Source organism: Tyto alba, unplaced genomic scaffold, assembly GCF_018691265.1.
Source record: "Tyto alba isolate M040663 unplaced genomic scaffold, T.alba_DEE_v4.0 Super-Scaffold_20, whole genome shotgun sequence".
In the NCBI taxonomy this organism is placed as follows: domain Eukaryota; kingdom Metazoa; phylum Chordata; class Aves; order Strigiformes; family Tytonidae; genus Tyto; species Tyto alba.
Genome location: NW_024881283.1, coordinates 4,884,806 through 4,911,567, shown reverse-complemented (window position 1 = coordinate 4,911,567; position 26,762 = coordinate 4,884,806). Strand labels below are relative to the sequence as shown.

The window sequence follows — 26,762 nt, the reverse complement described above, 5'->3', positions numbered from 1 at the left end:
TCACTGACTATGTGTGAAAAATTCCCCACATTCAACAAGACAATCCCTGCAGAGTTCTATTGTCTCAAATTATTAATTAAACATGCTCTCAAAGAAAGTAAATCCCTAAAACCATTTGTTTCTACTAAGTAACTCCCATATTACTTTAACTGCAATTCAGACAAGTCTATCGATACACTGTAATTCAGAAGGGACCACCACCACAGAAACGCTCTCTTCACTCCAGTTCAAGAACATATATGCATGCACAAGCCACAAGAGACCCCGTCCAAGAAAACCCTGACAATTTTCCTAAAAACCTGCTCAGTGTTGATAACATCTCCCAGCTGAGCATCTCAACTGTCTTTTCATTCCCCTCAAGAGTAGTAGATGGCTGTTTGGATTTGTAATGAGATATGCAACCTTTCATAATGAAGGCAAATTCAACCTAGGCCATAGCTCATCAAGAGCCTCTCATACCTCTTCACCCACCTATGTGAAGAGAGGTTTTGATTGCTGCCCAGTTTTGCAGGAAAAACAGCATAGACACCCTAGTGCAGCTATCATAACTGTCTGCCCAAACAGCCTGGAGAGTACTTGGGCATCATAGGCAAATGACAGCCTTAACCTCTTCAGTCTGAATCTTAAAATTCCTGATGGAGATTGACACTTGACTTCATCCTGCTGCTTTATGTGGATAAAAAGAGAAGACTACGCTTTGCAGTCAAAACCTGGCTGATGGAAGCATCTTCCACACAAAATTTGCTGACTAAGTATTTGTAGCTGCAGACAGCTACAATTGTGCTTAGGAGTTCAATGTTTCCAATCTAGAAAAAAAGTCCAATTCCACCTTTACTGCAGTGACTGGAAGAACAAAGAGGAATTTATAATACATGTTATTTGTGTGGATGGTCTATCTTTGATATCTAAATATGCAAAATGATATAGCATCTTTAATTGTTTAATTTTATATAAAAACGTAATTTCCCCCCCCCCCCTTTCTGAAGGAGAAGGGAAAAATGCAAAGGGAAGAGAAATGTCTAGGTAAAACATAGAAAGAACTGACATTTTGCTGCTGTTCTCAACAAGAGGACACTGCTTCCTTGGGAGCAAAGAGACTTTGTCTTAAGTTCTCCCTACTAAAGCCATTCACAGCTCAATTCTCAGAGTTGCTAGCCAAAGTACAAACAAATGACAAGGAGGAACAGCCAGCACTGTAAAAAATGAAAAGCAAGGATCCCGTAAATAATTTCTGACTCACAACACTCATAGCTATTTAATAACACATGATGAAATATTATCATTTGGTAAAAATCACTGGAGTATTATCACCAACAGACCGAGACAGATGTCTGTCTACATGCATAGCAAAGAAGAAACTGGGATTCAACAATTTAAAAAATCCCTCTACCTTTAATTACGACCTCCCAAGCTCTAGGCAGGCATTAACCTATATTACCCTATAATTATTTTTTCCGACTTTCCATTATCTTTTAGCTATGGAGTTTCCTAACCAGTCTTCAAGGCAACAAGGCAAGGGCCTTCACTGAATTATCTTTGAAAGCCTAAAATCAAAAAAAGTACAGTAATATAAACATATCTGTAAGAAATCGACGCTTAGCAGACATCCATAATGACTCCTCACCTCTCTGCATGTCCGAGCACTTCCTTCCACTTCTAGTCTTGCAGGACAAATTCAGTTCTACCCTGGCTAAACCCAAACTGTATTAAATAATTTTTCATGCATAAGACTAGTTCTTGCTCCAAGGAATTTATAATTTAAGAAGCAGATGCAGAGGTGGCCAAAAAGTCAAAAGGAATGGCAGTATTAGGATTACATATATCCTGCATTCTGCTTCCCATGAGTAAAACCCCGAGGCAAACAGAGAACCATGGAAAAAGCGGCACTCAAGAAAGGCTGAAGCAATAAACAGATAGAACTGCTCAGGAATCACTGGAGTATATGGTACCAAATAAGACACATAAGAAAAGTGTTACTGCCCATCTCAGAGTTGACTTTGAAGAAGTTAAACACAAAGATTGGTTTAAAAATGCATACTGAATGCAAAACATCAGGACTATGTGACAAATGCATTACAGCCAATGTAAAAATCACTAGGAAGTAGAACAGATAAGGTTCCAACGTTAATTATATTATAGTGGGTATTTCTTCATCTTCTGATCTGAGAACATATGGGGAGAAAACAGAGAAAGTATCACACAGAACCTTGTAAGCTTAATCTTGCAGGCGTATTTTTCCATACAACCTATTCAGAAGTGTTTTGCCTCCAAAGAATACATGCGTTATTTTTTTAAAAGTTCATTTAAACTAGTATAAGCTAATGAGTTTTTCTTTCATTAAGTGGTACCTTTATTAGTACTATTTTATTCAATAGGTTACCAAAGAAAATCAAGCTGAGGAAGAACACTACATCTGCTGACATCAGGGCAAGTCTCTGTAACAGGTAAGATTCTTTTGTTCAAGTAAAAGTTTAAGTCTTCTGGTTATTAAAGAATGCAGTAAAAAAAGTTCAAACACAAGCTCAATTTTTAATCACTGCAGGATATGGGTGTCCTGTCCCCCGCCCCTTAATCTCCAGCAAGTTTTGTTGTCTTCATTTTTAGGGATTTTCAGAGAAAGGAAGATGAAAGTATCAACTGGAAGAAAAAGGGATTAATAATTTTATGACGTTCATTTTAATTCATGAAGTCATCTTTCCACAAAACATCCAAACAACAGCAGTTCCTGCCTCAACATCTCCACGACAGCTTTTTTTTTGAAAAAACTAAAAGCTGCAGCCTTTCTGTAAGAAATTTTTGCTTACTTACACTACTTAAAGCACATTAAGATCTCTTCTATCAACGTCTTTTGAAACAAGTTGTACATTTAGCAACTGAAAATTTGGATAGTTAATAAATAGAAAAGTTATATCTCATTTCAATGCAGTTATTTTCTTTAAAGTGATAACTAAATACAATGTTTCCACATAAGAGAATAACTACAGTAGTCTTCTAGCTGCTTAGTTCATATTGCAGAATTTTATGAGATTTTTCTTCCAGAACAAATTAACAGGGCACTTGGGTTTACTTCTTTGTTGATGTACACACTGACTTCAGTGAGGTTGCAAAATTCACTGCAATGTTTGCTTTTAAATGGTCTGGATGGCAACACATCCCCTGGGGAGGCACAGCAGAGGAACAAGGGCTTGTTCGCTTTTATTTGAAAAACTAGAGGCAGGAGATAAACATAAAGGTTGCAAAAGCTTTGTGTATGCTGCTCTGACAATATCTGTGGGAATCATTCATTTTTAAAATGTGCTTACACTTAAGTTCTGCTCCCTTAGAAGAGGAAGCAGATCTCCTTTGACGAGTTACTTACAGGTCACAGACAGAAAGCTAGAGTGAGTCATGCACTCATTTAACTCGCAGCACATCTGACAATGCAACTACTGAAAAGACTTCTAGTAAACATTACTACTGAGATATGTTTTGGCCCACTACCTTTTAAAAGCTTTAAGTCATTGTAAGAAATCATGTGAGTTTCAAAAAGTACTGTTTCATAAGACTGTTCTTTTCTCAGTTCAGCTAAGCACATTAATAACTCCTTTCCCTTCAAGTTATAACCAAAAAAAAAAAAAAAAAACAAAACCCCAAAAAAAAACACACACACCTCAAAACCACAAAAGAAACAAGCAAAGAAACCCAGGAAAACACATTACCAGCAACTTCCAGAACTGTGTTTTTCAATATTGGGAATGCTAAAAGCCCAACCTACATGCATTGGCAGTTTTGTAATACCATTACGTAAGAATTATTTAACTACAGCAACAGATTTGAAAAGCAGCAGCAGTCACTGCTACGCTGGTTCACACATCTCCCCCTCCCCCCCCCCCCCCAAAAAAAAAAAAAAATCAATAAAGGGAATGATAAATTTTGCAAACATGCATTTAACTGTCACAGAAAGTGGACTGGGATTTCAACACCCTCAAGAGCAGAAACATTTCAGCTTATAGCTACCAAAGCACAGCAATCCTGAAAAGAGAAAACAAAAAGTACAACTGTTGCCATTTCCCAACCACACAATAACCAGGTAAGCTTTAAAAAGTGTCATTAAAAGCATCTATCATAAACTCAATGCATTCACATGTTGAATTTGGAAACATTGAACTTTTTTTTTTACCTGATGTTCTGCATGAATGTTATCCCCAGTAGGCCAGCGATGTTTGCTGTTATTATAGCCGCCTCCACCACTTCCTCCTCCCCCAAGCTGTTCACCATGCTGCCTCTGGAAGAAGTAATCCACCATCGCGTCGTCCTGGGAGCGGCCTGCAACTCCTATGGATCCAGGAACAGGACTGGAGTGTGTCCCTGCTGCAAGCGCCTGATTTGCAGCTGGCTGTTGCTGAGCCTGGGACCCTGTTCCAGATGTCAATACAACAGGCATGTTGGGATTAGCTGTATCTTGAGTGTGCTGCTTCAGGTGGGGGCTGAATGAGTCCTGCCAGAGTACTGCTTTTCTCTTCAAAACACACGCAACGCTCATTCCACCAACACCTACAGGGGTGAGGGGAAGGGGAAGAGATGGGGAGAAAGAGAGAAGGAAAAGAAAACATTAAATCCTTACAGCTTCAGCTTTGCATATTAAATAACACACCCATTTTGTGACTGGCAAGGAAACATCACGATGCCAAATCAGATGCCTTTTAACATAATTATTTGCTCCATTAGCCTAGCAACTAAAATATCATATAAAATGCATGCCAGCCAAAAATCCCACATTTTATGATGCAAAGTGTTATCAGTATATGCAAGATTTGTGTAAGGTACTCATTACACTGAAATTAGAATGCCAATTTATGTGATGGACAAAACACCGACTGGAGTGCTACCACAGAAAATTGCTAGAAAAAAGCCCCAGACGAACCCAATGGAACGCAAATTACACCATCAGTCCCTGCCGCGTGTGTTTACACCTGACAAATTACAAGGCAGATCTTCAATCAATACACAAACCCCACTGTATCACGATGTGCTCACTCAGTCATGCAAAACATCAAGGCAACCGGGTTTTTTTTCAAACGCAAACTTAAAATACTGGATTTGTGCTTATACAGTTAATTAAGTCCCAAACACAAAGTGCACTCTTCCTGAAAACTCAGAAGCTGGCTTCAGTCATGAGATGGTAAAACACACCAGAATGTTTTGTACGAGATTCCCTGGAGAAAGAGCAGCTAACCTCTCAGTCCCCGGGACCTCAGCAGAACCTTCCAGAGCTGGAGCAGCCAGCGGTGCTGGTCCTGCTGTCAACGGCACCAGGGGAAAGCTGGATGAGTCATAGAAACCATCCAACACTGAAAATACCCCAAATGCTTTGCATACACCCAAAATCATCTGCATGCAAGAGGACAACTGGCAGAGCAACTCACTAATTTACTATCCCCCCCAATATTTTTATAGCATCCCAGCAGCACAAACATCACACGAGTTTGTTTCTTATATTAAGACAACATTATCAGCTGACCCTGAGAGCAATAAAGACATTACACATGTGAAAAGTGGTTTTCCCTGTTATGTAGTGCTCAGCCAATGCAGAGCACACACACAAATCGACTTTGTTTTTAAAGGCATGGTATGGTCAGAACTATTATTTTTTAAAAATATTGCTAGTTGATGACTTCAGTTACCTAAATGCAGTCCCACAAATACCACAGAGAGTTATAAGGATGAAACTGGCGTGGTGGTGGGGTGTTCAGCACTTAGGGGCTCCCACCACAGCTGCATACCAGCACGAGAATGCTTTCACTCTTGTACCTTGGTGGCGGTAAACCTTGGCTCTGATCCTGACAGCAGCTCCGACAGCCTGAAAGGCAGCTCTGTTTCCTCTCTGCTCATCATAGTAGTTTTGAACAACAGTCAACTACTACAAGTAACTTCCAAGAACAATTTTCTAACAGTGGAGAGAGAAAGTTGACACAAAAAAATCCAAATCCTATCTTTTATCCAACTCAAGTTTGTCCCATTAATGGAGAACAGTGTTAGTATTCAGTAGAAAATTACTGTAAGAACCGCAGAGATAAGGGGTTTTTTAATTGCACCTACAACATGCATTTGTTGACATACACAGAGCCTCTATGGCCACGTAAACAAGCAACACCGCAAAGCTTTTTATACATTCAAAGACCTTCACAACTTAAATACCAGTGATACTCAACAGAACTAACTCCTCTGTCTTTCAAAAGGTCTGCAAATAACTACCTCCCCCAAATACTTCATAAAACACTGTGACAACACCTGATATTACTAAACTTTCGCTGATTTTTAAGACTACTACAATTTAATGGCATTTTCCCATTAGTATCCCTTTAATAAACAATATCAAAATCCTTCAGTAACATGAAATGAAGCAATAAAGCTCCTCTATGCAGTAAGAAAAAAAAGTAAGTAATTACTGGTAAGAAAGTCACATATCACCATGTTGGGGTGCATATTATAAATTGCAGACAATGAACTCTGAGCAGCCTCTATGAAAGGAGGCTACAAGTTATGTCACAGCAGCCTTTCCAAAAAAAAAAAAAAAAAAACAAGACGAAGATACTATGAATTCACAAATAGTTTCAAGTAACTATACACTGTGACAAGCCCTGCTTCCAGTGGAAATACCAACAGGTACAAAGTTGCGAGTGCAAGTCTGCACAGCCACTTTTACTTTCCTCCCTCAAAAAAAAAGGCAGCCGGTTGCAAATTCCTTCTGTTCATCAGCATATATTATTTTCTGGTTTAATTTGCACGTAGATCATTAATAACTGTGTTGCTATAAAAAATTAGGGGGTTTTTGAGACTTTAAAAAGTCTCAGTCAAGGTACTGTGAAGATCCACACAAGTGCCTCCTGCTCGCAGACGCTTCCTCTTTCATCTAATACAGACAAGGCAGCTCCAAACACAAGAGAAAAACTTGGCAAAGGCGACATTTTGAAAGGGAGCAAAGGGGAAAGGAGCATTCTGGGTAGTTCAAGTTTAGTTCCAAGACGTGTTTTTATAGAAATGCTGCGTTAAATGTAGCGGACAGCTGAATCCTGTCATTCAAAGCACACAGAGCATCAGAAATATGTTAAGTCACCTACACAACGCACATTCATTAGCTAACTGGCAGCTGCAAGTCTTGCTGTTAATGGCTCCTAGGACTCTTTCCACTCCCGAACTCTTAGTAAAAATATATAATAAACTTTCCCTAGGTAAACCATTTGCTGGGAAGAGTTACATATTTACAAACAAAGGCTTCTACACAGCTACAGAGCTCTCAAAGCAGACAGTTTTCCTTTCCCCTTGATAAAAACACAGCATGTAAATAAACTGCTGTGTTATCATTACAAGCAAAATACTTTATGGGACATTGCACAAGCAACAAAAACTTAGGAGACATCTCCAAGCAAGTTTTAAGCACAAGTGGCAACGACACTGAATAAAGCAGGCTTAATCTACATAGAGCACAGCTACGCGTTCAGATCTTCACTGCTCTTAATCAATATTCCTCTAAAAATAACAGACAACACTGAAAAATTAAGTCAGCACAAGATGCATGTTTCAAAAAGTTCAATCACAAACTGTAAGAGTTTGGGTTGGGTAGGGTTTTTTCTGAAAGTTAGACTGGAAATTAAAGCACAGCCATTGTTCACGAGCTGTGTGGCCTACCAAGAACTTTTAACGTTAAACCTTGTGTTTTCCTGAAAACCTGGGGAGACGCAGCAGGAAGGGGGTAAATTGATCACCAACCAAATTGTTTAAACCAGCATTAAAACACTGTATGATAAATGCTACCCCTTACCTCACCTCCCTCGATCTTAATAAAGGAAATTCCTTACTCATGATCTGTCTAATAAAATCTCTGCTCAGAACAAAGTTATTAAACATTGACCAAAAAAAATAAAATCGAGCATTTCTCAGGTTGGGGCAAGAGACAGACTCTTAAAATTACAAGCGTGCGATTAAAAAGAGCCAAACGCTGTTATTACGGGAAAACGAGATAAAAACAAGTTAAAAAAAAAAAAAAAAAAGAAAAAAAAAAAAAAAGAAAGAAACCCCAAAACAACACACAAATACAAAAACCCCAGGGTCACCCGGCGCATCAAAAAGTATTGTCTGCATTTTCCTTCTCTCCCACTTGCGAGACACCGTCCCTCTCCCCTTCCAGGGGCACCCAGACCCCCCCGAGACCCCCCGCCAAGGCCGGGGGGCGGGGGGAGGGGGGGAGGAAACCAACCACCCCCCCACCGCCACCGGGCCGGTCCCCCCGGGGCAACAAAGCGGGGTGTCGGCCCTGCCCGGCGGGCCGAGCGAGGCCCCCGGCCCCGGGAGAAGGGGGAGCCCCGCAGGGGCCCCCGCGGCGGGCCCGGGGGGGACGCGAACGGGGTCGCCGCCGCCCGGCCGGGATGGGCCCGCACCCCCCCAACAATAACAGCCCCTTCCCTCCCTTCCCGCCGGCCGCGGTGCCGGGGAGCCGCTGAGGGGAGGCGGGGGGCCGCCACCGCGCCCCCCCCTTCCCGGTAACAATAGGGGCCAGGCCCCGGCCCCCGAGGAGCCGGGCGGGAGAGCCGGGCGCAGCGCCCCGCCGCCGCTCACCTTCGAGGCGGCCTGGCGCCGCTCCGCCCGCCCCCCCCACCAATATGGCCCCACCGGCGGCTCCGCTGAGGTGCGCGGCGCGCCGGGGGCCCGCTCCGGTACCGGTACTCACGGGCGGAGCGGTAGGATGAAGACGGATCTCGGCCCCCCCCAGGCCGCTCGCCGCCTGCCTCTCCCCCTGCCTTTCACTCCGACAACATGGCGGCCCGGCGGGGACGGGCGCCGCGCTGCACGCCGGGAAGGCGAGGCCGCTCCGAGCGGCGCCGGGCCCGCCGCTCCCCGGGCCGGGCCGGGCCGGGCCCTGCCCGCCGCCCCTCCACCCGCGAACCGGGGAGGGGGGACACGCCGTGTCCCGCCGCTCTCCCGCCCGTCCCCTCGCCGGGTATCGCCCGGCCAGGCCCGGGGGCCGCAGGTTTCAGCGCGGACCCTTCCCCACCGGGAGGGGGGTGGGGTACAGGCCCTGCTCGGCCGCCCACGCTCCCCCGGCTCACGGGGCGGTGGGTGACCCCCCGCTCCCGCCCCGGGGCACCGCGACCCCGTACCGGGCGGTGGCGGGGCAGCTGCCAGCCCCCCCCGGCCCGAACCAGCAGCCATCTCCCCCCCCCCCCCCCTTCCCACCGCGGCCTGCTCGCACAGAGGCGCGGAGAGCGGCTCTTCCTCACCCCGGCGCCTTTACCAACCCAGCAGCCGAACACGGTTTTGGGGCGGTTTCCCCCCTTTTTCCCCCACAAAGCCGGGGCTGGAGGGGGTGGGGGAGGAACTACAGGCCCCAGCGTGCGCCGCTGCGGGCTCGCAGCCTGGGCATTCAAACAAAGCGCGGTACCCTGGGAGCGGTAGTTCCTGCCATCACACCTCCATGTTAAAGGGGCAGCTCGGCCGGGAGCGGCTGGTTTTGTGCCCTTTGGTATTAGGCTCCGATGTTTTTTTGGGGGGTGGTGGTGGGGAGATTTAGCGCTTGACGCTTAGCGTGTTATTTTCGCTCCCTCTTGGCCAGGCAAAGAGAACCATGGGCAAAAAAAAAAAAAAAAAAAAAAAAAAACGGGAGGAAACGGCCCACGCAGGGGGCATGCCCTCACACGCATGCAGAGAGCAAACAAGCAACGGCCCAGCGCGGCGGCTGTAGCGTTTCCAAGGGCTTCGCCAAGCGATGAGGTCCCGCAGACTGCACGGGCCTCGGCGAGAGATGGCCTGAGCCTGAGCATTTGCGGGTGAAGCAAAGCAGGTGGCGGTATCAGGCACAAGAAGTTACCTTCGACCCCGGTTTATCACAGTCACGAAAGCACAAGCAGGGCCGGATCCAGCTGAGAGCTGGCTTGCCTGGTTTGCATCCATTTTCACCCCGACGGGCTGCCGGGATGATTCCTGCTGCCATGCTGCCTCTTCCAGGCGCCCACGCTGTGACGGAGAGTACAGCCCAGCCTGCCAGGGCTTGCGGGGAAGCGGGGCCTCACCCCGGCCACCCTCCAGAACCCCGGGGAAATACAGCTCGTGGCTGCAGCCTGCGAGGTGCTGAGCACCCTAGGCTGGGCACAACAGGGGACCTTTGGGATAAACAGTTAGCAGAGGCTTTCACTGTCAGTGCTGGTTTTTAACCCAAGCTCAAAGCTTCCTTTGGCCAGCGCCGGTGTGGCCTGTTTTACCTGGCAAAAACCCCACTATGAACCTAAACCCCCACCTAAACTCGGTTCTGCTGGCTTCAGCTGCCTGCGCCACAGCAGCTTGTTGGCCAAATGGGTGTGTGGCACTTGGCACGGACCCCTCTCCCCTGCTGCCACGCAGCCCTGCCAGGCCCTGAGCACCCCACGAACAGCTGTGGCGTGGATCCGGTGCAACGAGTAGCTCCTGTTAGCGAGCCCTGGCCCCCCCAGGCTCTTCACTGGAACAGGAACATCAGCAGGTTCTTCTAGCAGCGTCCCTAACAAAGATGCACCTCATTCTGCTGAGCTGCGCTGCCCTATTACAAGGAAGCTGTGTTGGTGACGCGATCAGCCCCTCCGAAGCATGCTTATGTGGTGAGGCCACGCCAATTCTTCACCCTCCAGCTAGTAGAACCCTAAATCTAGCTTTGCCATGCCATGGTGGACCATGCAACGTCCCCAAAACACTGCTGGCGTGAGCAATGCCAATCTCTTGATGTAGCAGAGATGTGAATAGTGAAGCTGTCACCTTGACACTGAAGCAAATAAGTATGTCCAGATACCCTTCTCCTTTGTTTGCATACTGCAACATCTCCTGAACGTTTTGGGCTGAAAGAAGACATCAGCGTTGACTCTTGTGTGGTGAATATTTGAGTTGCAAAGCATGAGAGGTCAGGAGCTCTTTCCCACACTGTGTCCTCACTGTGGAGCCCGGGGGAAGGAGGGTTGGCAAGTCCCTACCTGCTTCTGCTGGCCAGCTTTTGGCGTGCAATGCTTGCAAACTGGCAACCTCAGCACCTCACCTTGCTGGTGGGGCTGCCTGTCCCTGAGCTATCGTGCTGGCAGTAGCACAGAGGTCCCCGAGCAGCGCTGACCCTCCTCTGTGTGCCAGAGATAACAGCTATGCTGCAGAGGGTTGCAGCACACACCCGGGCTGCTTGCTGACACTAGAAGCATGGTTTGTGTTAATTATACCTGGGATAATTACATTTATACCAGTATAATGAGAGGGGGAGGGAAAGAGTCCTCCTGTGAAGTATTAGTGGTTAAAACCCGCTTATGCCAGTTAGTTTATTCAGTTTAGGAAGAAAGGTGCAGAGAAATGGTATGTGGGGACACGCAGCCCTGTGGCTATGGGACTGAGTCAGAGTTTGGGTCTCACCTCCAACACCTCTGTCCCTCTCGCAGTTTCTTCTGCCTCCCACCACTGCAGTCCTCCACCTTGCCCCTCAGACCTTGCCCAAGCTCCCAACATGTTGCAATCCATGGAAAGTCTCCCACTGGGAGAGCATGCTGCTCCAGAGACTTTGGAGCTATGGAGGGCAGGCAGAGTCAGTGTGGGCAGTGAAATAACTTCCACCTCCATGGGAGAAACCTTCTGGAGGTGGAAATGTCCTTCTGATCTTTGTCACACTGCTGGCCACCAAGGGCCAGCTCCTTGGCCCTGACTCCTCCCATACCAGTCCTGGCATAAGTTGTCCTGGGCTTCATCTTCAGTATACAAAGAGAAAAATGTATCTCCAGAAGGTGGTTGATATCATCCTAACCTCTGAATGACTCACTAGGAGCACCTTTCTCCCTCTGTTGACTACAGAAGGGGCTTCAGTCTACTGTGATCTTCATTAAACGTCAAAGTTACACATCCAAAGCCAAATGCCCAAATCCAGACCCTCCATCCATGCTCTGCCCAGCTGGTACGATAAACAGAGGTTCCTGGTGGCATCATGCCCAACACGACAGCATCTTCTCTGAAGGAACCTTCTAATCTCAGAGCAAATAAACCCAGCACTGCTGTGATTCATACTCCTCAGAGCAGAGCTTCCCGCAGCTTGATGGAGAAGACACATGCAGAGGACAGGGGATTCAGGTGGAAAAGAAAATAGATTGAGTGACTGCATAAGTCACAGATGAGTGGCTTCAGTACTGTCCCCAGACAGACCTGGCCGTCCCCAGCCCCAGGGAAGTGTAGGGAGGACCAGCACTTTTATTTCGTTGACAATTTGGTCTCAAAATAAAAAGCCAGATGGAAGGAAAGAGTCTCCCCCCACAGTGCCTAGTTCTTCAGTGGGGCAGCAAAATTTTGTTGGCCACTTAAAAAAAAAAAAAAATCCACTGAATTACTTGATTTTTTCTATACCAAGCCAAAAACTGCTGAGATTCTCATGCAGGATACTTTCAAAATGTGCCAGCTTGACCAAAAAGCTTTAAGGGCTAACTACATCACTCATCTTCGTCACTGGGACAGTGTTTCATCAAACCACATTGCCTTGAGACAAAAAATAATGACCAGCCCTGCGGCTGGACAGCATTAGTACTTGCTCATGAACATGGGCTGTGTGCTGACCCATCCATCGCTCCATCAGCTGCTTCACAAAGACGGCCAGAGACCTCAAATCCTGGACCTTCCCCAAGGGACCGTCCCCGTGAAAGCCCAGTCTCACACGCACACGGATATAGGGCACGCACACAAACGCTTTCTGGGCTGGACTTGTCGTCATCGGCGGACCTAGACGGGAAACGTCCCTTCGTTTCTGCAGCAGCTTTCAGTGATCAGATAAAACCGTGGTTTTCACCGACACTTTTCGCCTACGGGTTTCCACGCTCGTGTTGAGAAACCCAGCACAGACGTTTTCAGGAGTCAGCAGCCAAGTGTCTAAAAGCGGCTGGTGAAACGTTGCGGTTATGGCAAGCTGAAGGAAATTCTGGCTGCAGACCCACCTGACAACAGTAAAGTCTGAAAGTTTCATTTTGGCTGGAAAATCGCTTTTTCTTGCAGAAATACACCCCCTTAAAATGAAAATTTTTACGTAACTCCCACCAGTCGGCTGTGCTCAGTGTTATACTGAGCCTGACACGGAGTCCCCGATCCTGGGTACAACAACGACCAAGCAGCTCTGGGTGATGTCTTGAGGGTCATTATCAACAAATCCCACTATTTTCTCTCTGTGTGCAGGGAGGCAGCTGGCAAAGCCATGTCACACATCCCATGACTAAAAAACAGCCGTGCCAATACCTTCCTCTGCATCCTGGTGATGTCCTCTGCTGTCCTCCCTCCAGTTTGCCACAGCTCACAGAGCCACCACAGAAGAAGACAACCAGAGGCAAGCAGCAAAAAATGCATTGGAGAAGTGGAAATAAATCCAGGATGGATTTATGGGATCCAGAGTGAGTTAAATCCAGGATGAGAAGAGACACATAGGACTTCTTCTCACTCTTATGGGGTCAAGAAGGTTTTCTTCCCCGAGACCAGGCAGCAAGGAATGTTTTTGTCAGGATCCCTAGCACACAGAGCCAAGTGTCATTGGGAAGGATCCTTTAGTGCCCCTCTGCCACCCCACTGATATAGTCTATTAACAAGAAGGTAATTGAGAAACCTGTAGAAAAAGCAGCCGCACAAACAACTGACATCAGCTATAAACCAGGAAAAAGGAAATTCTTGTTTGTTTTTTAAACCACATGGGTTTTCCCCTTGGACCTCACTGCTGAGACGTGTCCTGGCAGCAGGGAGTGGCACTGAGCCCTGCTCCACGTTCCTACCTTTTCATCAGCCTTTTTAACTAGCCGCCAAACCCTTTAGGAACCCAGACACCAGAGCTGCAGAGAAAACAGGAGCTCTGAAAGATGCTGACGGATAAAATAAATGAGCATTTTGGGTACAAACAGCTGTTCCCTCCCGAGAGCCTTGTGGGCAGGTAGGGCTGCGCTATGGGGGTACAGCAGTTGAGTCGTGTGCAGCCCTGGGCACCGATGGCATCCAAAAAATCCTACAGCTCAGCCAAGCAATTGTGGGCAGGAGAGTTCAGGTGGTGGCACTTTCCTCCCGAGAGGGAAGTGGTGGCAGTGTCCCTGCTGAGCGTGGGCTGCTGGCCAGGACTTGGTCGATACCCAGCTGGAAAGGAGCTGGCAGGCGCCAGGCCTGCACTTGGCTAGCACTTGCCAGGTTGTAGTGGAGACTTGTCCCTGCTCAGGGTGTTCCACCCTCAGTGGCTGTCCCTCCAAACGTGTCCCAGGCCAGCCACAGCCTGGGGAGTCAAGGGATTGTACCTACGTATGGTCGAGCTAGATCCCCCCAAGATCCAAGCTAGATCCTTACACCTACCCCACCTCCTTTCTTTGTGGGTCCTGGGAGGGTATAGACACCCACCAGGAGAGAGGGGATGGGACACAGGGGTCCCTCTGTGATTGATGCCCCATCAGTGAGGCAGGTAAATGCTACCTGGGGTCATTTCATGTCCACTGGTGGCACGTTGTCCCCGTATGCTGTCACTGGTAGGAGAGACACCATCTTGGGGGGTGCTTGTGAGATTCCTCTTCTTGGGGATCATCCCCCCACACTGTCATCCTAATTTCTAATCATTAGAGCTCTGAAGCAGGAGGCTGATTAAGCTTTCCAGCTTGTTTGTTATCATTAAATATATCAACGCTGGGTTTTCTTGACAGGCAATTACATGACTAAGCCCTTTGGAAGCTTGCTACCATCTCAGTCTGCATGACTTCTTGCAGTCCCATAGCCTGATTGCATTTCATGGGGAGTGATTTCCTTTTACCAGCCCTGCATTTGCCATTTGCATTGCATCAGCTCTTCCTCGGATTTGGAAAATGAGCGGTAGGGATGCTCTGACTTTCTCCGGCCTCTCAAATATCTCCTGAGCCGAGCCAGGCTGGAGCATGTCATCAAGACCAGCGGATCCTTCCCCTGCAGACAGAGCTATTTATCATACCAGCTGCTGCTGGTGCACATACAGTGGGTTTAAATTGCCCATCCTCGAAAAATACAGACTGTGCATATAGAGGCAGATTTGCAGGGCAGCAGTACTCAAACAGGAGCAAGAGGATGAGCAGTGACTTTGCCAGGGGTCGGTCAGCCCACCTTTCCCAGTCCCCAACCCCACTTGTTCTTTTCTTCCAGCTTTCCCAGACCTTATTTCTTGGAGTTTATGTTGTCCGATTTGCTTTTGTCCTTGTCACCCTGGAGAGAGTGACTACATGCTACTGCTACCAGGCCCGTCACTGTGGCCTCCAGGGGCCCTCCCCAGGGCACAGCTATCTGCACGCTGCATGTTCAAGATGTGCTTCTTGTTATGTTCCCAGTTAAGGAAAAACAACAACCAACAAACTGTCACATTCAGAAGAACATCAACCCAGCTGCAGACTCATATGCTCAAATTTAGGAAACACCAGCATTGCATTTGCCTGCACAACCTTAATTCAGCCCCCTTAGGCACATGCTTTGTGATCCAGTCTTTAATTACAGGTTTGCAGACGAGGTTTTTCCCACGGCACCTATGGCCCAGTTAAGGCTGTCTCTGCCCCGGGGCAGAGCAATGGGGGAGATGTGGATGTGGGACCCCTGTGTCCCCTCCTGCCCAAGCTGGAAGGAGCATGCAGTGTGAAGGACAGTGGTCTGATGCTTGAAATGCTTTTGCTTTTCTTCTCTCTAATAACCTGAACAATTCTGCTAAAATCCAGGGTCTTACAGGAGGGTTTGCTGAGCAAGAAAGCGTGAAGGGTGAAGGCAGAGCCCTCTCTGCTCTCAGCTCCAAAGCCCACTGCCACCAGAATCCCCCCGCCAGGCCCCCTCAAAGCCACCTCCTTGGGCTGCCCAGGTCTCCCTGGCTGCCTCCTCCCTCCCCACTTCTTGTACACACAGAGACCTTCTGCCAAGCTGAGCTCCACGCCGTCCCTCCACGCCTGCGCACACCTTTGATTTGGACACTGAGATGTGCCTGGGCGCTGGGTGGAGGCTGTTTTTATTCTGACTTCCTCCTTGCAGAAGGAGCCCGCCGGCTCTTGCGGCTCTGCCTAATGCAGGCAGCGGCTCCTCCTGCCTGCCTGCCTGCTGCAGCCCAGCCCAGGGTGACAGCCCAGGGACCTGGATGCCTCCTGCCTCTGCTTGCACGTCCCCACGTGCCATGAAGCTCCATGAACCGCTCAGCCCAAAGGCAAGGTTGCTTTGCACAGCGGGGACCTGGCTGGGGAGCAATTTGCAACTGGCAGCTTTGCCAGCAAAACCTCCCAGCGTGGCCTGTTTTACACGGAGGGAGGCCTGGGGTTTACTGGGGAGCCAGAAATGATTCTCAGGCAGGCATGATTTCCCTGCCTGACTGGCACATGGCTCCCATGTGCTTCCTGCACCAGAGCTTGCAGGGCCAGCACTGTGCTTCCCAGCCACAAGCTCCCAGCACCTCACCAGCACTCCTGGTTTGATCTTCATTGCTCAGATGAGAGGCTCAGGTAGACCTGGCTTAGAAACCTAATTGCCCTCAGCATAATTTGGAGGCAGCAAACCCATGCTTAGAAGGGCTGATTCACCCTCTGGACCTGCCCCTGCTCCTCCTGTGAGGCTGGAGGGAGCCGAGGGCCGTGGAGCAGCACCCAATGGAGGTGCCTAACATGCGTGAGCCCAGGCTTCAGGGTGATGGTGGCCCCTTCCTTGGGGTGCCCGCATGCAGAACAGGATTTGCCTGAGCAAAGCTGCAATGGGTGTCGGCAGGAGCCAAGCTTTGCACACACAGAGGGGCGATGCATTGCACAGACCTCCGAGGCATCTGGTTTGGAGAGTCCTGAGCGTTGGCTGCATCTTCAACCAACGCCAGGTGGTCATTTGCCTGTTATTCCCTGTTCTTGCACCCATCTTGACTATAACTGCACGGATTTACTCCAGATCACACCCAGGCATTGTGCTCGCGGTGACAAAGGGATGTGCATCCTTCTGCCAGCCCTGAGACCTTTCCCATGCACCCTCCCTGCACGGGGGGTGATGCACGGTGGTTATGGCTCGTTGCATCTCCATCACCTTCACATGCAAGAACCTGCCCTTCTGGCTGTGCAGCTGGACCAGGTTGGAGCCCAGAGGGGTGAACGGGGTCTGCAGGGGGAGTTTGGGAAAGCGGCTTCACTCTGTGTGTGGAGGAGGCCCTGGAGATGCATCCAAACCAGACGGAGCAAGAGGCACCAGTGCCAGGAACAACACTGGGAGTCCCATAGCAACAGGGCACAGAGACACGTTTGGGGAATGGTGTAACAGTGTGGGCTGGCACCCACACCACTTGCAGGAACAAAATGGAGCTTTTCCTGCCCTGACAGCTGCCCGTGCCAGCTCCCACCTTCCCCCTGCTCCTGGATGTGTCCCCTGTCCTGCCCGCTGTGGCACTGGGACTGGTGTGCTGCTGGTAGGAGTCCTGGCACCAAATCCATTGCGAACTCCACTCTCGTTGCCCCCCAGGCTTTCCCCTGCATGTTTTCAGCTCCAGCACTGGCTCCCAGGTGCACTCCATCCCATCCTCAACCCCTTCCTGATGCTCTGGAGATAAAAGCCAGCTGATTTGGAGCTGGCTTTGTTGCAGGACCAGGGCGTGATGTTGCTTTTCTCCAGCAAAGACACACTAGCTCTCCTGGGGAGTGATGGAGCCAGTGGTCCACATATATATGTATATATATATATATGTATAAATCGTACGTGCAGCATCTTTCAGGAGAAGCCAGCTCCCGGTGCAAGAAGGCAGGCTGCAGGGAACTCACCACGTGCTGTAGTCTCTGCCCAGGACAAGCCATGTGTTGTGCATCCTGAGCCAAAAATTGAGCCTATGCCCGCAGATGCTCTGTGGCTGGCAGAGAAAGCCCAGGAGCTCCCACCAAGGCAGCCGCCGCATCCATCCGATGTTCATCTGGTTGAACACCCACCCACGTGTCACGTTCCAGCTGGGACCGGAGGGGATGGAAGCACTGAAAAGAGCATCTTTTTAGGGCTGTGGGGCCAGGGATTTCAGGGGCCTCGCACCCATACTGTGGTACAGGTCTGCTGGGTAACGTGATACCAGGAGGAGGGTGTCCCTTGGGGATGCCACTGCATCTTCCACCTGGCAGGGACTGCTGGAGGACCATCCATCCCCGCTAAGGAATCAAAGGGGGGAAAATAAGGCCCGGGATATGTTTCTTAATCAATTTACCACCAAAAGCAAGCAATGAGCTTCCTTCCAAGCACAAAAACATTGTTCCCATTCACCCACTGCATTCTACCGGCCTCACTCCCTCTCCCATTTCCCTGGAACCAGCCCTATTTAACTCGGCACACCTAGGACCGTGGCAGCCGGATCTACAGATCTCCTCGAGTCCCTGAAAAGCGTCTCTATGCCTTTGTTTGAGGTTGTGAAAGCGGCTTTTTTACTCGTTAACATCTGTGTCTCGCCAGGGTCCTGCGGCTGCAGGAGGGAGCCGGCATTTCTGTGCGGGGTAAATTAATCCTTTGTTGCTCCTCAGCCATTTCTTTGCTCGGGTTGGGATGGAAGAAAATCAACTCGTTTTTCTTCCTGCCCTTCCTGTTTACGACGACACAGGATTTCTTCACATGATAGCAGCGAGAGATGCTTGGACTCTGTAATTACATCTCAGCCGTGGCCAGGCAGGGGACAGCGGGTGTAAGGAGGCGCTGGTTTGGCCTGGGTGTAAGGGGTTCAGGTGAAGTCCCCCAAACCCCCTCATGGCTTTGGGTAGTGGTACAATGCCCATACTCACATGCTTTTTAAATTTGAGGTGCCTTGATAGTTTCTGGGGCAGTGAGAGCATCACTGCTAGGGGTGCTACACCCGTGTCCTGGCTTCAGACTAGGGTGGGGACGTTGCATAGTGGGGATGGCTGGTGCCATTCAGGTGATCATTCATACCATTTTTATTTTGAAGAATTTCCCCCGCTGCTCTGAAAATAAGTTTAAAACTCAAGTGATGGGAGTGATGTACCCTCTGTCTGCAGGGACTCGGGGGAAAGGCACCCACCTGTGCACCGAGCAGCCTCCCTGCTGAGCGAAGGATGCACCAGCTGCAAACTGGGAGAAAGGAATCAGGCTTTCCTGGGGAAGGCAGAAAGACAGGAGGTGTTTTAACATCCATTTCCCAAGAGAAGTGATTTGAGAATGTAACATGCCCAAATGATGGGGTAGATGCGGAGATGCTCCCAGCCAAGACGTTGCCGTTCGCTCTCCTCATGAGTCATACCGGGATGGGAATTAAAGGTCGGGTTATCGACCGCCTTCATCTCCTCTGACGGGTCCGTGCCAGCCCCCAGCCTTGCCCGAGCACCCCGGGGTGGGTGCGTGGCACCCGGGTTCAGCTGGCGAATGGCAGCGATAAGCACTGTGGCAGGCTGGGTTTGCCGGGAGCCACCCGGCGGTGCCGGCACCGCTGGTGGGATGCAGCTCGGGTGCGCGGGGATGCTGCTCGGATTGCAAGGAAAAGGAGCTGTGACACCCCCAGGAAAATCACACTTTGGGTTTCGGCAGCTGGTCCTGAGCTGGTTTTGCCATTTCCAAATGATCCCGCTTGGTCAATGCAGCTCTGAATTTGCAAGTAGAAGTTTGGAGGGGAATGCCCATGGGAAAAGGGGCGACAAGGAAATGCAGAGGAGGGACATGTTGGGAAGCAGATGGTCAGTTTTCCTCTATCTCCCGAATTCTTCCTCTCTGCCTCTCTATGGAGAGGGCTGGGATGCTGCTGGCTTTGCCTTGGCGGAGACACGTGGACCATCCTCTGAATTTCCAGCCCTAAATCCATACCATTTATTATCTGCGAAGCAAATCTCAGCCCTCCTGTCCTCCTGGGACATCTTGCTGGCCACAAGCACTGAGCAAACGACACAAATTCACCACTGAACATGTTTTCCCAGCACTCAGGTTGGGAAAAGCTTCTAAAACTGGCTTTAGCAGGCTAGCACTTTGGCTTAAAAAAGCTCCTTTGTTAGAAGATATTAAAATCTGTCAAATCTGTCTTGTTGTAACTCCTGAGACCCCCCCAATAGAGTTTTATCCTTTATCTACAGATGTAGATTGATACTTTATCTTTTATTTATTGATTTACTTTTTAAACTTATTTATTCATTTTATTTACTTATAAATAAAGAAGTTAATATATTGCTTATAATAAATTGTTTTCATTTACAATAAATAAATAAGTTAATATATTTCCTTATAATAAATCTTTTTATTTACTATAAGTTAATATATTTACTTACGATGACTAAACTATTTTTATTGACTATGAATAAATAAAGAAGTTAATATATTTACTTATAAATAAATAAATATACAGGTTTTAGAAGTAAATAAATGCTATATTAAAATAGCTAGCTAAGTAAATAAATATTTAAACTTTAAATATATGACCCTGGTCCAGACCAGCAAAACCCATCACCTTTTTCCCAGTGGAGCCGGGGGAAGGATTCCTGGCGGGGCCACGCTTCGGCGCGGTGCTGAGCCCTGTCAGCCGCCCCCGGTGCGTGCGGTGGCTTCAGCAGCACCCGAGAGCACCCGCATGCCGCGCCCCGCCCGGGGATGCCCAGAAACAAGGCCCTGCCCCCAGTCAGAGTGTGGAGTTTTTGCTTTTAAAGCAGCTTCCTAAGTATTTTTTTTATTATTATTTTTTTTTTTTGGTTTTTTTTGGTGCTGCAGGGATGTTTTGGAGCCGGGAGGCATCTCCCTCATGGTGGCCACGCGCGGGCGATGGTGGCCATGGCTTACGGAGGGGCTGCTGGAAATAACCTCAGGCCAGCACTGACGGGAGCCCAGGGCTGCAGAAAGCCGTTGCCCTGCTCTGACTTAGGGTCAGGTTAGTAACAACCCTAAAATCCCTCCCGTCAAGGCTCTTGGAGCCATCCCCCATATTTCCCGGTCTCACCAGTGCCACTTTCCCAGTGTGCTCAGATCCCTGCTGGGAGGCAGCTCACCAGCTGTGCCATGGCAGCACCCACATAAAAAATCCCTGACGCATATTCCGGACCTGTTTCTGAATTAATTCCCATTGTAATCATTATCCAGCCAGCACGTGCACACAATGGGGTTTTATTTCCCTCTCCTGGGTGATGTCTCCCAGCCCCACAACCACCTTTCACTGCGGCAGCCACCTCCAAAGGGACCCAATCCATGCCAGATAAAGGACAACATATTTTATGACCGCAAGCATTGTGCAATAAACTGGAAGATACCTCCCAAAAATCAAGATTTTAATTGAAAAACACTTTAAGAACCCTCCAGTTTGGTGCTCACCTCTCCTTACCAGCCCCCTCCAAGGAACGGGAGGCAGAACATGGGGCATGATGAGGCCGAAGGCTGGATCAGTGTTACACTCAGAGGGTTTCCTGGCATGCCCGGGCAGGCTGCTGGAGCTGGGACGGGGCTGGGCAGCAGGAGGTTGTTTTGCAAGAGGTAGATCGATGGGTGTGGGCAGGCAAACAGGCTTCCTCCTCCCTCCCTGGCTGCCTCCTCCGACAGCACAGCTGCGGGTGTGCCGACAGCCCAGCCCTGGATGCTCCATCAGCGTGGCCGTGGGATGCTCCAGCACTGCAGCTGTGACGTGCTCTGGCAGTACAGCTGTGGGATGCTCCGGCAGTGTGTCCGTGGGATGGCCCGGCAGCGTGTCTGTGGGATGCTCCAGCAGTGTGTCCGTGGGATGGCCCGGCAGCATGTCCATGGGATGCTCTGGCAGTGTGTCCGTGGGATGGCCCGGCAGTGTGTCTGTGGGATGCTCTGGCAGTGTGTCCGTGGGATGCTCCGGGAGCATGTCCATGGGATGCTCTGGCAGCGTGTCCATGGGATGCTCTGGCAGCGTGTCTGTGGGATGGCCCAGCAGTGTGTCCGTGGGATGCTCTGGCAGTGCAGCTGTGGGATGCTCTGGCAGTGTGTCCATGGGATGGCCCGGCAATGTGTCCGTGGGATGCTCCGGCAGCGTGTCTGTGGGATGCTCCGGCAGTGTGTCCATGGGATGGCCCGGCAGTGTGTCCGTGGGATGCTCTGGCAGTGTGTCCATGGGATGGCCCGGCAGTGTGTCCGTGGGATGCTCTGGCAGCGTGTCCGTGGGATGCTCCGGCAGTGTGTCCGTGGGATGCTCCAGCAGTGTGTCCGTGGGATGCTCCGGCAGCGTGTCCGTGGGATGGCCCGGCAGTGTGTCCGTGGGATGCTCTGGCAGTGTGTCCATGGGATGGCCCGGCAGCGTGTCTGTGGGATGCTCTGGCAGCGTGTCCGTGGGATGGCCCAGCAGCGTGTCCGTGGGATGCTCTGGCAGCGTGTCTGTGGGATGCTCCAGCAGTGTGTCCGTGGGATGCTCCGGCAACATGGCCACAAATGCTCTGGCAGCGTGTCTATGAGATGCTCCAGCAGCGCAGCCGTGAGATGCTCCATCGGGACTGTGAGGATGCTGACCCTCTTCTTCCCTTGTCCATGGCCACAAGGTCCGACTAGTCTCACTGTTGTCATAGAAACAGGCCTCCATCCCTGCTCATGCCCCCCTCAAAAATCCTCTCCCCTTCCTTGATACCCACAAGGTGGGAGATAGCTCTTATTTGATCAGGCTTCACCCAAACACTCTTCATCACCCACAGAGGCGGTGGCAGTGCTGCCCTCACCCTCCTCAGCAGGTGCACCCCCATGGGGGGGTCCTTGGGGTCCCTTTCCTGGGGACTTGCTCAGGGTTGGGGGTTACTCATCTCCCCCCACACCCACGGAAACCCCTGTGCCCCAGTGGGGGCCGCCTTCATCCCTGCACCCACTGCTCTGGGGCAACACTTGCCTGCCCCTGTCCCCAGGGCCAGGGCAAAACCTGTGGCTCCTCCAACCCTGGACAACCCCCCTAAAATCCATGGATTTTAGGCCTGGAAACCTGCTTTTAGTCTTTTCTATTAAAGACAGGACCGTGGGGATGGGATCCTGAAGAAGAGCTGAGCTAGCAGGACCTGTGGGTGACCTGGTGACATCTACTCAGGGCCACCGACTCCAGTCCAGGGGCACCCAGGGCTACTGGGGGTGGCATTGCCATGCTCCAGCCTCTCCCCACGCCAGCTCCTGGCTGGGGACAGGAGGATCCTTATGAGAATGAAGGTTCACTTCCCTCAGGGAGAGAAATTTGGGAACAATCACTGTGTCCCCCAAAAGCCAGTGACAAAATGCCATGGCAGGGGGTTGCTGAGCAGAAGCACCACAGGAAGATCAGCCCAGGGGAGAAGGAGCTGTCACTGAAGACACAGTATTTGCTGCCCCAGCCTCACCACATTTCCATTTTGATTTAAAAACAAAGATTTAATTCAATGTCATCACCCCCTTCCTTCTCCCCTGTAGCTAGAAAAGGCAGCAAAGTGGAGAAAAACCCAAGGCAGAGGATGGGAGCAGAAGGTGACCACCTCTCCTTTGAAATCAATTAAAAGTAGAGCAAGTGAAATGGTCTTGGATACTTCAAATGAAACCACATGTGAAGCACGTGGCACCCTGAAGGGGTGGCATTGAATGAAATTAAAAATACTGCTTTAGTGATGGAAAATGTGAATATTTAGGGAGAAAAGGAAACTTTCCCCAAGGGGATGTGTCCGTGACCTGGCATCTCCCACTGGGGAATTCTTACCCTTGCCCCTGGCAGGGCTGGAAAGTTTTATTTCAGGAGTTCAACCTGAAAAAACACCCTGGGAGTGCTCTTAATATTTTTCTTGGGGATTTAGTAGTATTTCTTTTAGGGGGAGGGAGGCTGCAGACCCCCCCAGCCGCCCCCCTGCAGAGGGATGGGATGCACTGACCACTGACACATCCCCTGTCACGTGGCGGGTAGGACCCACACCCAGCCCGGAGGATGCTGCTTTTCTGCTTCTTTTTTTTCATTTTTTTTTCCTTTTTTTCTGTTATTTTACTACCAGGAAGGAAACTACTTGCGCAGGCAGCAAGGAGGGAGGCAGAATCTTGCCAGGGCATCGTTAAAAAGAAGTGCTGGGCTATAAGGCAGCAGAAAGCTGGGTGCTGCAGAGCCCATGGGAGGGAGCTGGGAGCATTAAAGAGGGGGGAAGCAAAATCAAAACCCCACCACTTTTTAATCAATTCAACTGCACAAGGAAGGGAAATACCCCAAAACCAGAACAGCCATCGGGTGAAACTTTCCTTCAACTTTTATAGTTACAGAATAGAAAAGAAATCCTCGGTTCACGTTACAAATACAGTCTTATATAAAAACAAGCCAACGGAAAAGAAAAAAAAAAGGTCGCGGAGCACCAGTGCCTGGCTCCTGCTGAGCTCAGGAGGGAGGGAAGCTCTTGTGAATGAGTTTTAAATGATGGCAAGCTCTTCCTTCTGCTTCCTGCTGGGTTTGAGAGGGGTTTTGAGCAGGCAGATGTCTGCCCATCCCGTCCCATCCCATCCCATCCCATCCCATCCCATCCCATCCCATCCCATCCCATCCCATCCCATCCCATCCATCTCACAGCGGGTCAGCAAGAGCATCCTTGGTCCTGGAGAAGAAAATAAACCCCAGAGGTGCTGCTGTCCCTGGGGCTGGGCAGCGCTTGGGATAGGAATGTGTTTTAGGGAATGGGGGGATCCGTTGCCTGAAAACCACTATTTTCCTTGGGAAAAAGAGGAGGAAAGGGCAGAAAAATTATTGCCTGTAAAGTTCGCAGCTTAGCTGGAGGCAGTGGAGGGGCTGGCGGGGGGATGCAGCCCATCCCCTGCCCAGGGTTTGGGCTCGGGCAGCTTCGGTCCTTGGCACTTCACGGCTGCTTGTTGGGAAGGACAAAAAAAAATCACTCCAGGGTGCAAAAAAAATCCCCAAATAACCCCCCCGGACTGGAGGAAACATGTCTGGGATCCAAAATTCATGTGATCTCCCCTGCTCCCAGACACAAAGGGTGGGCTTGGGGCCAGATCCAGGGAGCCAGGTGAAACCGCATCCCACCTCTGGGAAAGAAAGGAAAACGAGGAGGTTGGGGGGAGCTGAGACGTTTCATGAAACTACTTTTTTCCTTCCAGCTTCTTCCAAGGTTTTTAATTCCCATCTCGTTTCATTTTGCAAAGTGATTGCTGCCCAACAGACCTTGCACATTCACCCCCTGCAAAATAATTATTCCCCACGTGCCAACATCGCCCCTGTTCTGCCACCAAACCCGATGGGTGGATTTGCCACCGGGCCCCCGAATGGATGGAGGGGCTGGGGGGGGATCAGAGAGGCACCAAACTGCTCCCCCCCAGCCCTGGGCAAGGGGCCGGGGGCCCCAGGGCAGCCCCGGGGTGGGAAGAGCGTGGCTGAAGGCACGATGTCAATGTTGGGGGGGGTCCAGCACAGGCTCACTGGGGGGGGTGTGCTCAGCCAGAGTCTACTCAGGCACTTTAAAATAAAACCCCAATACTTAAAAAAAAAAAAAAAAAAAAAATCAACCTAAAACATTCATTAGATTCATTAAAACAGCCAGAAAGAGACTGTGTCAAAAGCAGCGTCAGTATTGCCAAATTTGAGCAAGATCCCCCCAAAATGGGGAAGGATGGGGGGGCTTGCAGGGGGATTTTGGGGTGCTCAGTCCCCACGTCCCCAGATTTCGGGAGGTTGAGTCAAGATGCTGATGGCCAGATCCAGCTCCTCAGAGTGAGGGGAGCATCCCGGACAGAGCCCCTTCGGTGCTGTTTCAACCAACTGGGGGGGCTGGGACCAAAACCCCCATTTTCAGGGCCAACCCGACTCCCAAACCCTGTGTTTCAGGAAATCGTCCCAACCCTACGAAGGACGAAGCTGCTCCCTGTGCCCTGCTGTCCCCAACACGGTGTTTATCCCCCAGCCACTGTCCCAGTTTGCTCCAAACTGGCTGGTTTTTGCCCCAATCCCGCTCCTGCCCGGCACGCTGGGAAGGGCCCCGCTGCTCCAAGGAAAAACCAGGCTGGGAGAAACAGAAGAAAACAGTGTCCGGCGAGTGATGCCACCTCCCCGTGTGTCCCCGTGTCCCCATCCTAGGGAGGGTGTGGGAGCCTGAGGGGGTGGCATGGCTTGGGGGGGTCCCCCTGTATCCAGCCTCCCCCCCCCCCCCCCGCCCCAATCCTGCTGTAGGTGGATGGTTTGGGCTCGGAGGCATCCAGGGTGGGGTGGATGTGCAGCTCCTGGCTCCGTTTTCGGGGGTCTTGCAGGGTGTGGGGAGGCAGGAGGGGACCGGGGTGGCTCAGAGTTGCGTGTCCCCCCCCTCGCCAGGGTTCGTGTCATCGGGTGTGGGACAGTTCGCTCTAGGGGGGGGTCCTGTCACCTCTGGCTCCCACGCCGGGCCGGATCCAGGGCAGGAGGAGGTTACCCAGATCTGGGGAGAGAAGAGGAGAGCGGGAGGTTGGGGCGAGCCCGCGAAGGTGCCACGGCCGCGTCCCCACACGGGGATGAGGAGTCACGGCCACGGGCAGCTGCCAACTGCCCATCCCAGGGGACAGGGACCCGCTGGGGGGGACCCCAGGTGGCTCTCACATGGCCACCGCCCTCGTTTCACCCCCCTGGAATGTAAGAGAGCAACTGGGACCAAGCCCCAATGGGTTGATGTCCCCCCCCGCGGTGACATCGGGGGTCCTGCCCACCTGTCCCCAGCTGCTTGCGGCACAGAGGGGACATGGAGGGGCCCAGGACCCTTGCCCACGGCGGGGGCACACGCTGCCCGTCCCCCCAGCGTGCTGCCAGCCCTCCCCGTGGGCAGTGGCCTCCCAGCAACAGCTGGTGGGGTCTGGGGGCCTGGCTGCGCCCTGAGCACGTGTGCAGGCGTGTGCAGGCATGT

At 50.6% G+C, this 26,762-nt stretch overlaps 2 protein-coding genes across 9 annotated transcripts in view; both read right to left on the bottom strand.

The window, feature by feature from the left end:
- PUM1 (pumilio RNA binding family member 1) overlaps positions 1–8,807 on the bottom strand; it is a 77,636-nt gene extending 68,829 nt beyond the window's left edge. For 7 of the 8 annotated variants that reach the window (XM_042793501.1, XM_042793504.1, XM_042793505.1 and 4 more), the window contains exons 1-2: positions 8,708–8,807; positions 4,160–4,533 (exon numbers count right to left, since the gene is read on the bottom strand). In XM_042793501.1, the coding sequence (XP_042649435.1) occupies positions 4,160–4,522 (363 nt within the window). In that variant the 5' untranslated portion in view covers positions 4,523–4,533; positions 8,708–8,807. The other variant, XM_042793502.1, reaches the window with a different exon arrangement.
- Positions 8,808–24,444: 15,637 nt separating this feature from the next.
- NKAIN1 (sodium/potassium transporting ATPase interacting 1) overlaps positions 24,445–26,762 on the bottom strand; it is a 38,370-nt gene continuing 36,052 nt past the window's right edge. Inside the window, exon 7 of the mRNA XM_032987540.2 lies at positions 24,445–26,303. Coding sequence (XP_032843431.1) covers positions 26,294–26,303 — 10 coding nt within the window. The 3' untranslated portion in view covers positions 24,445–26,293. The remainder of the gene's footprint in view (positions 26,304–26,762) is intronic.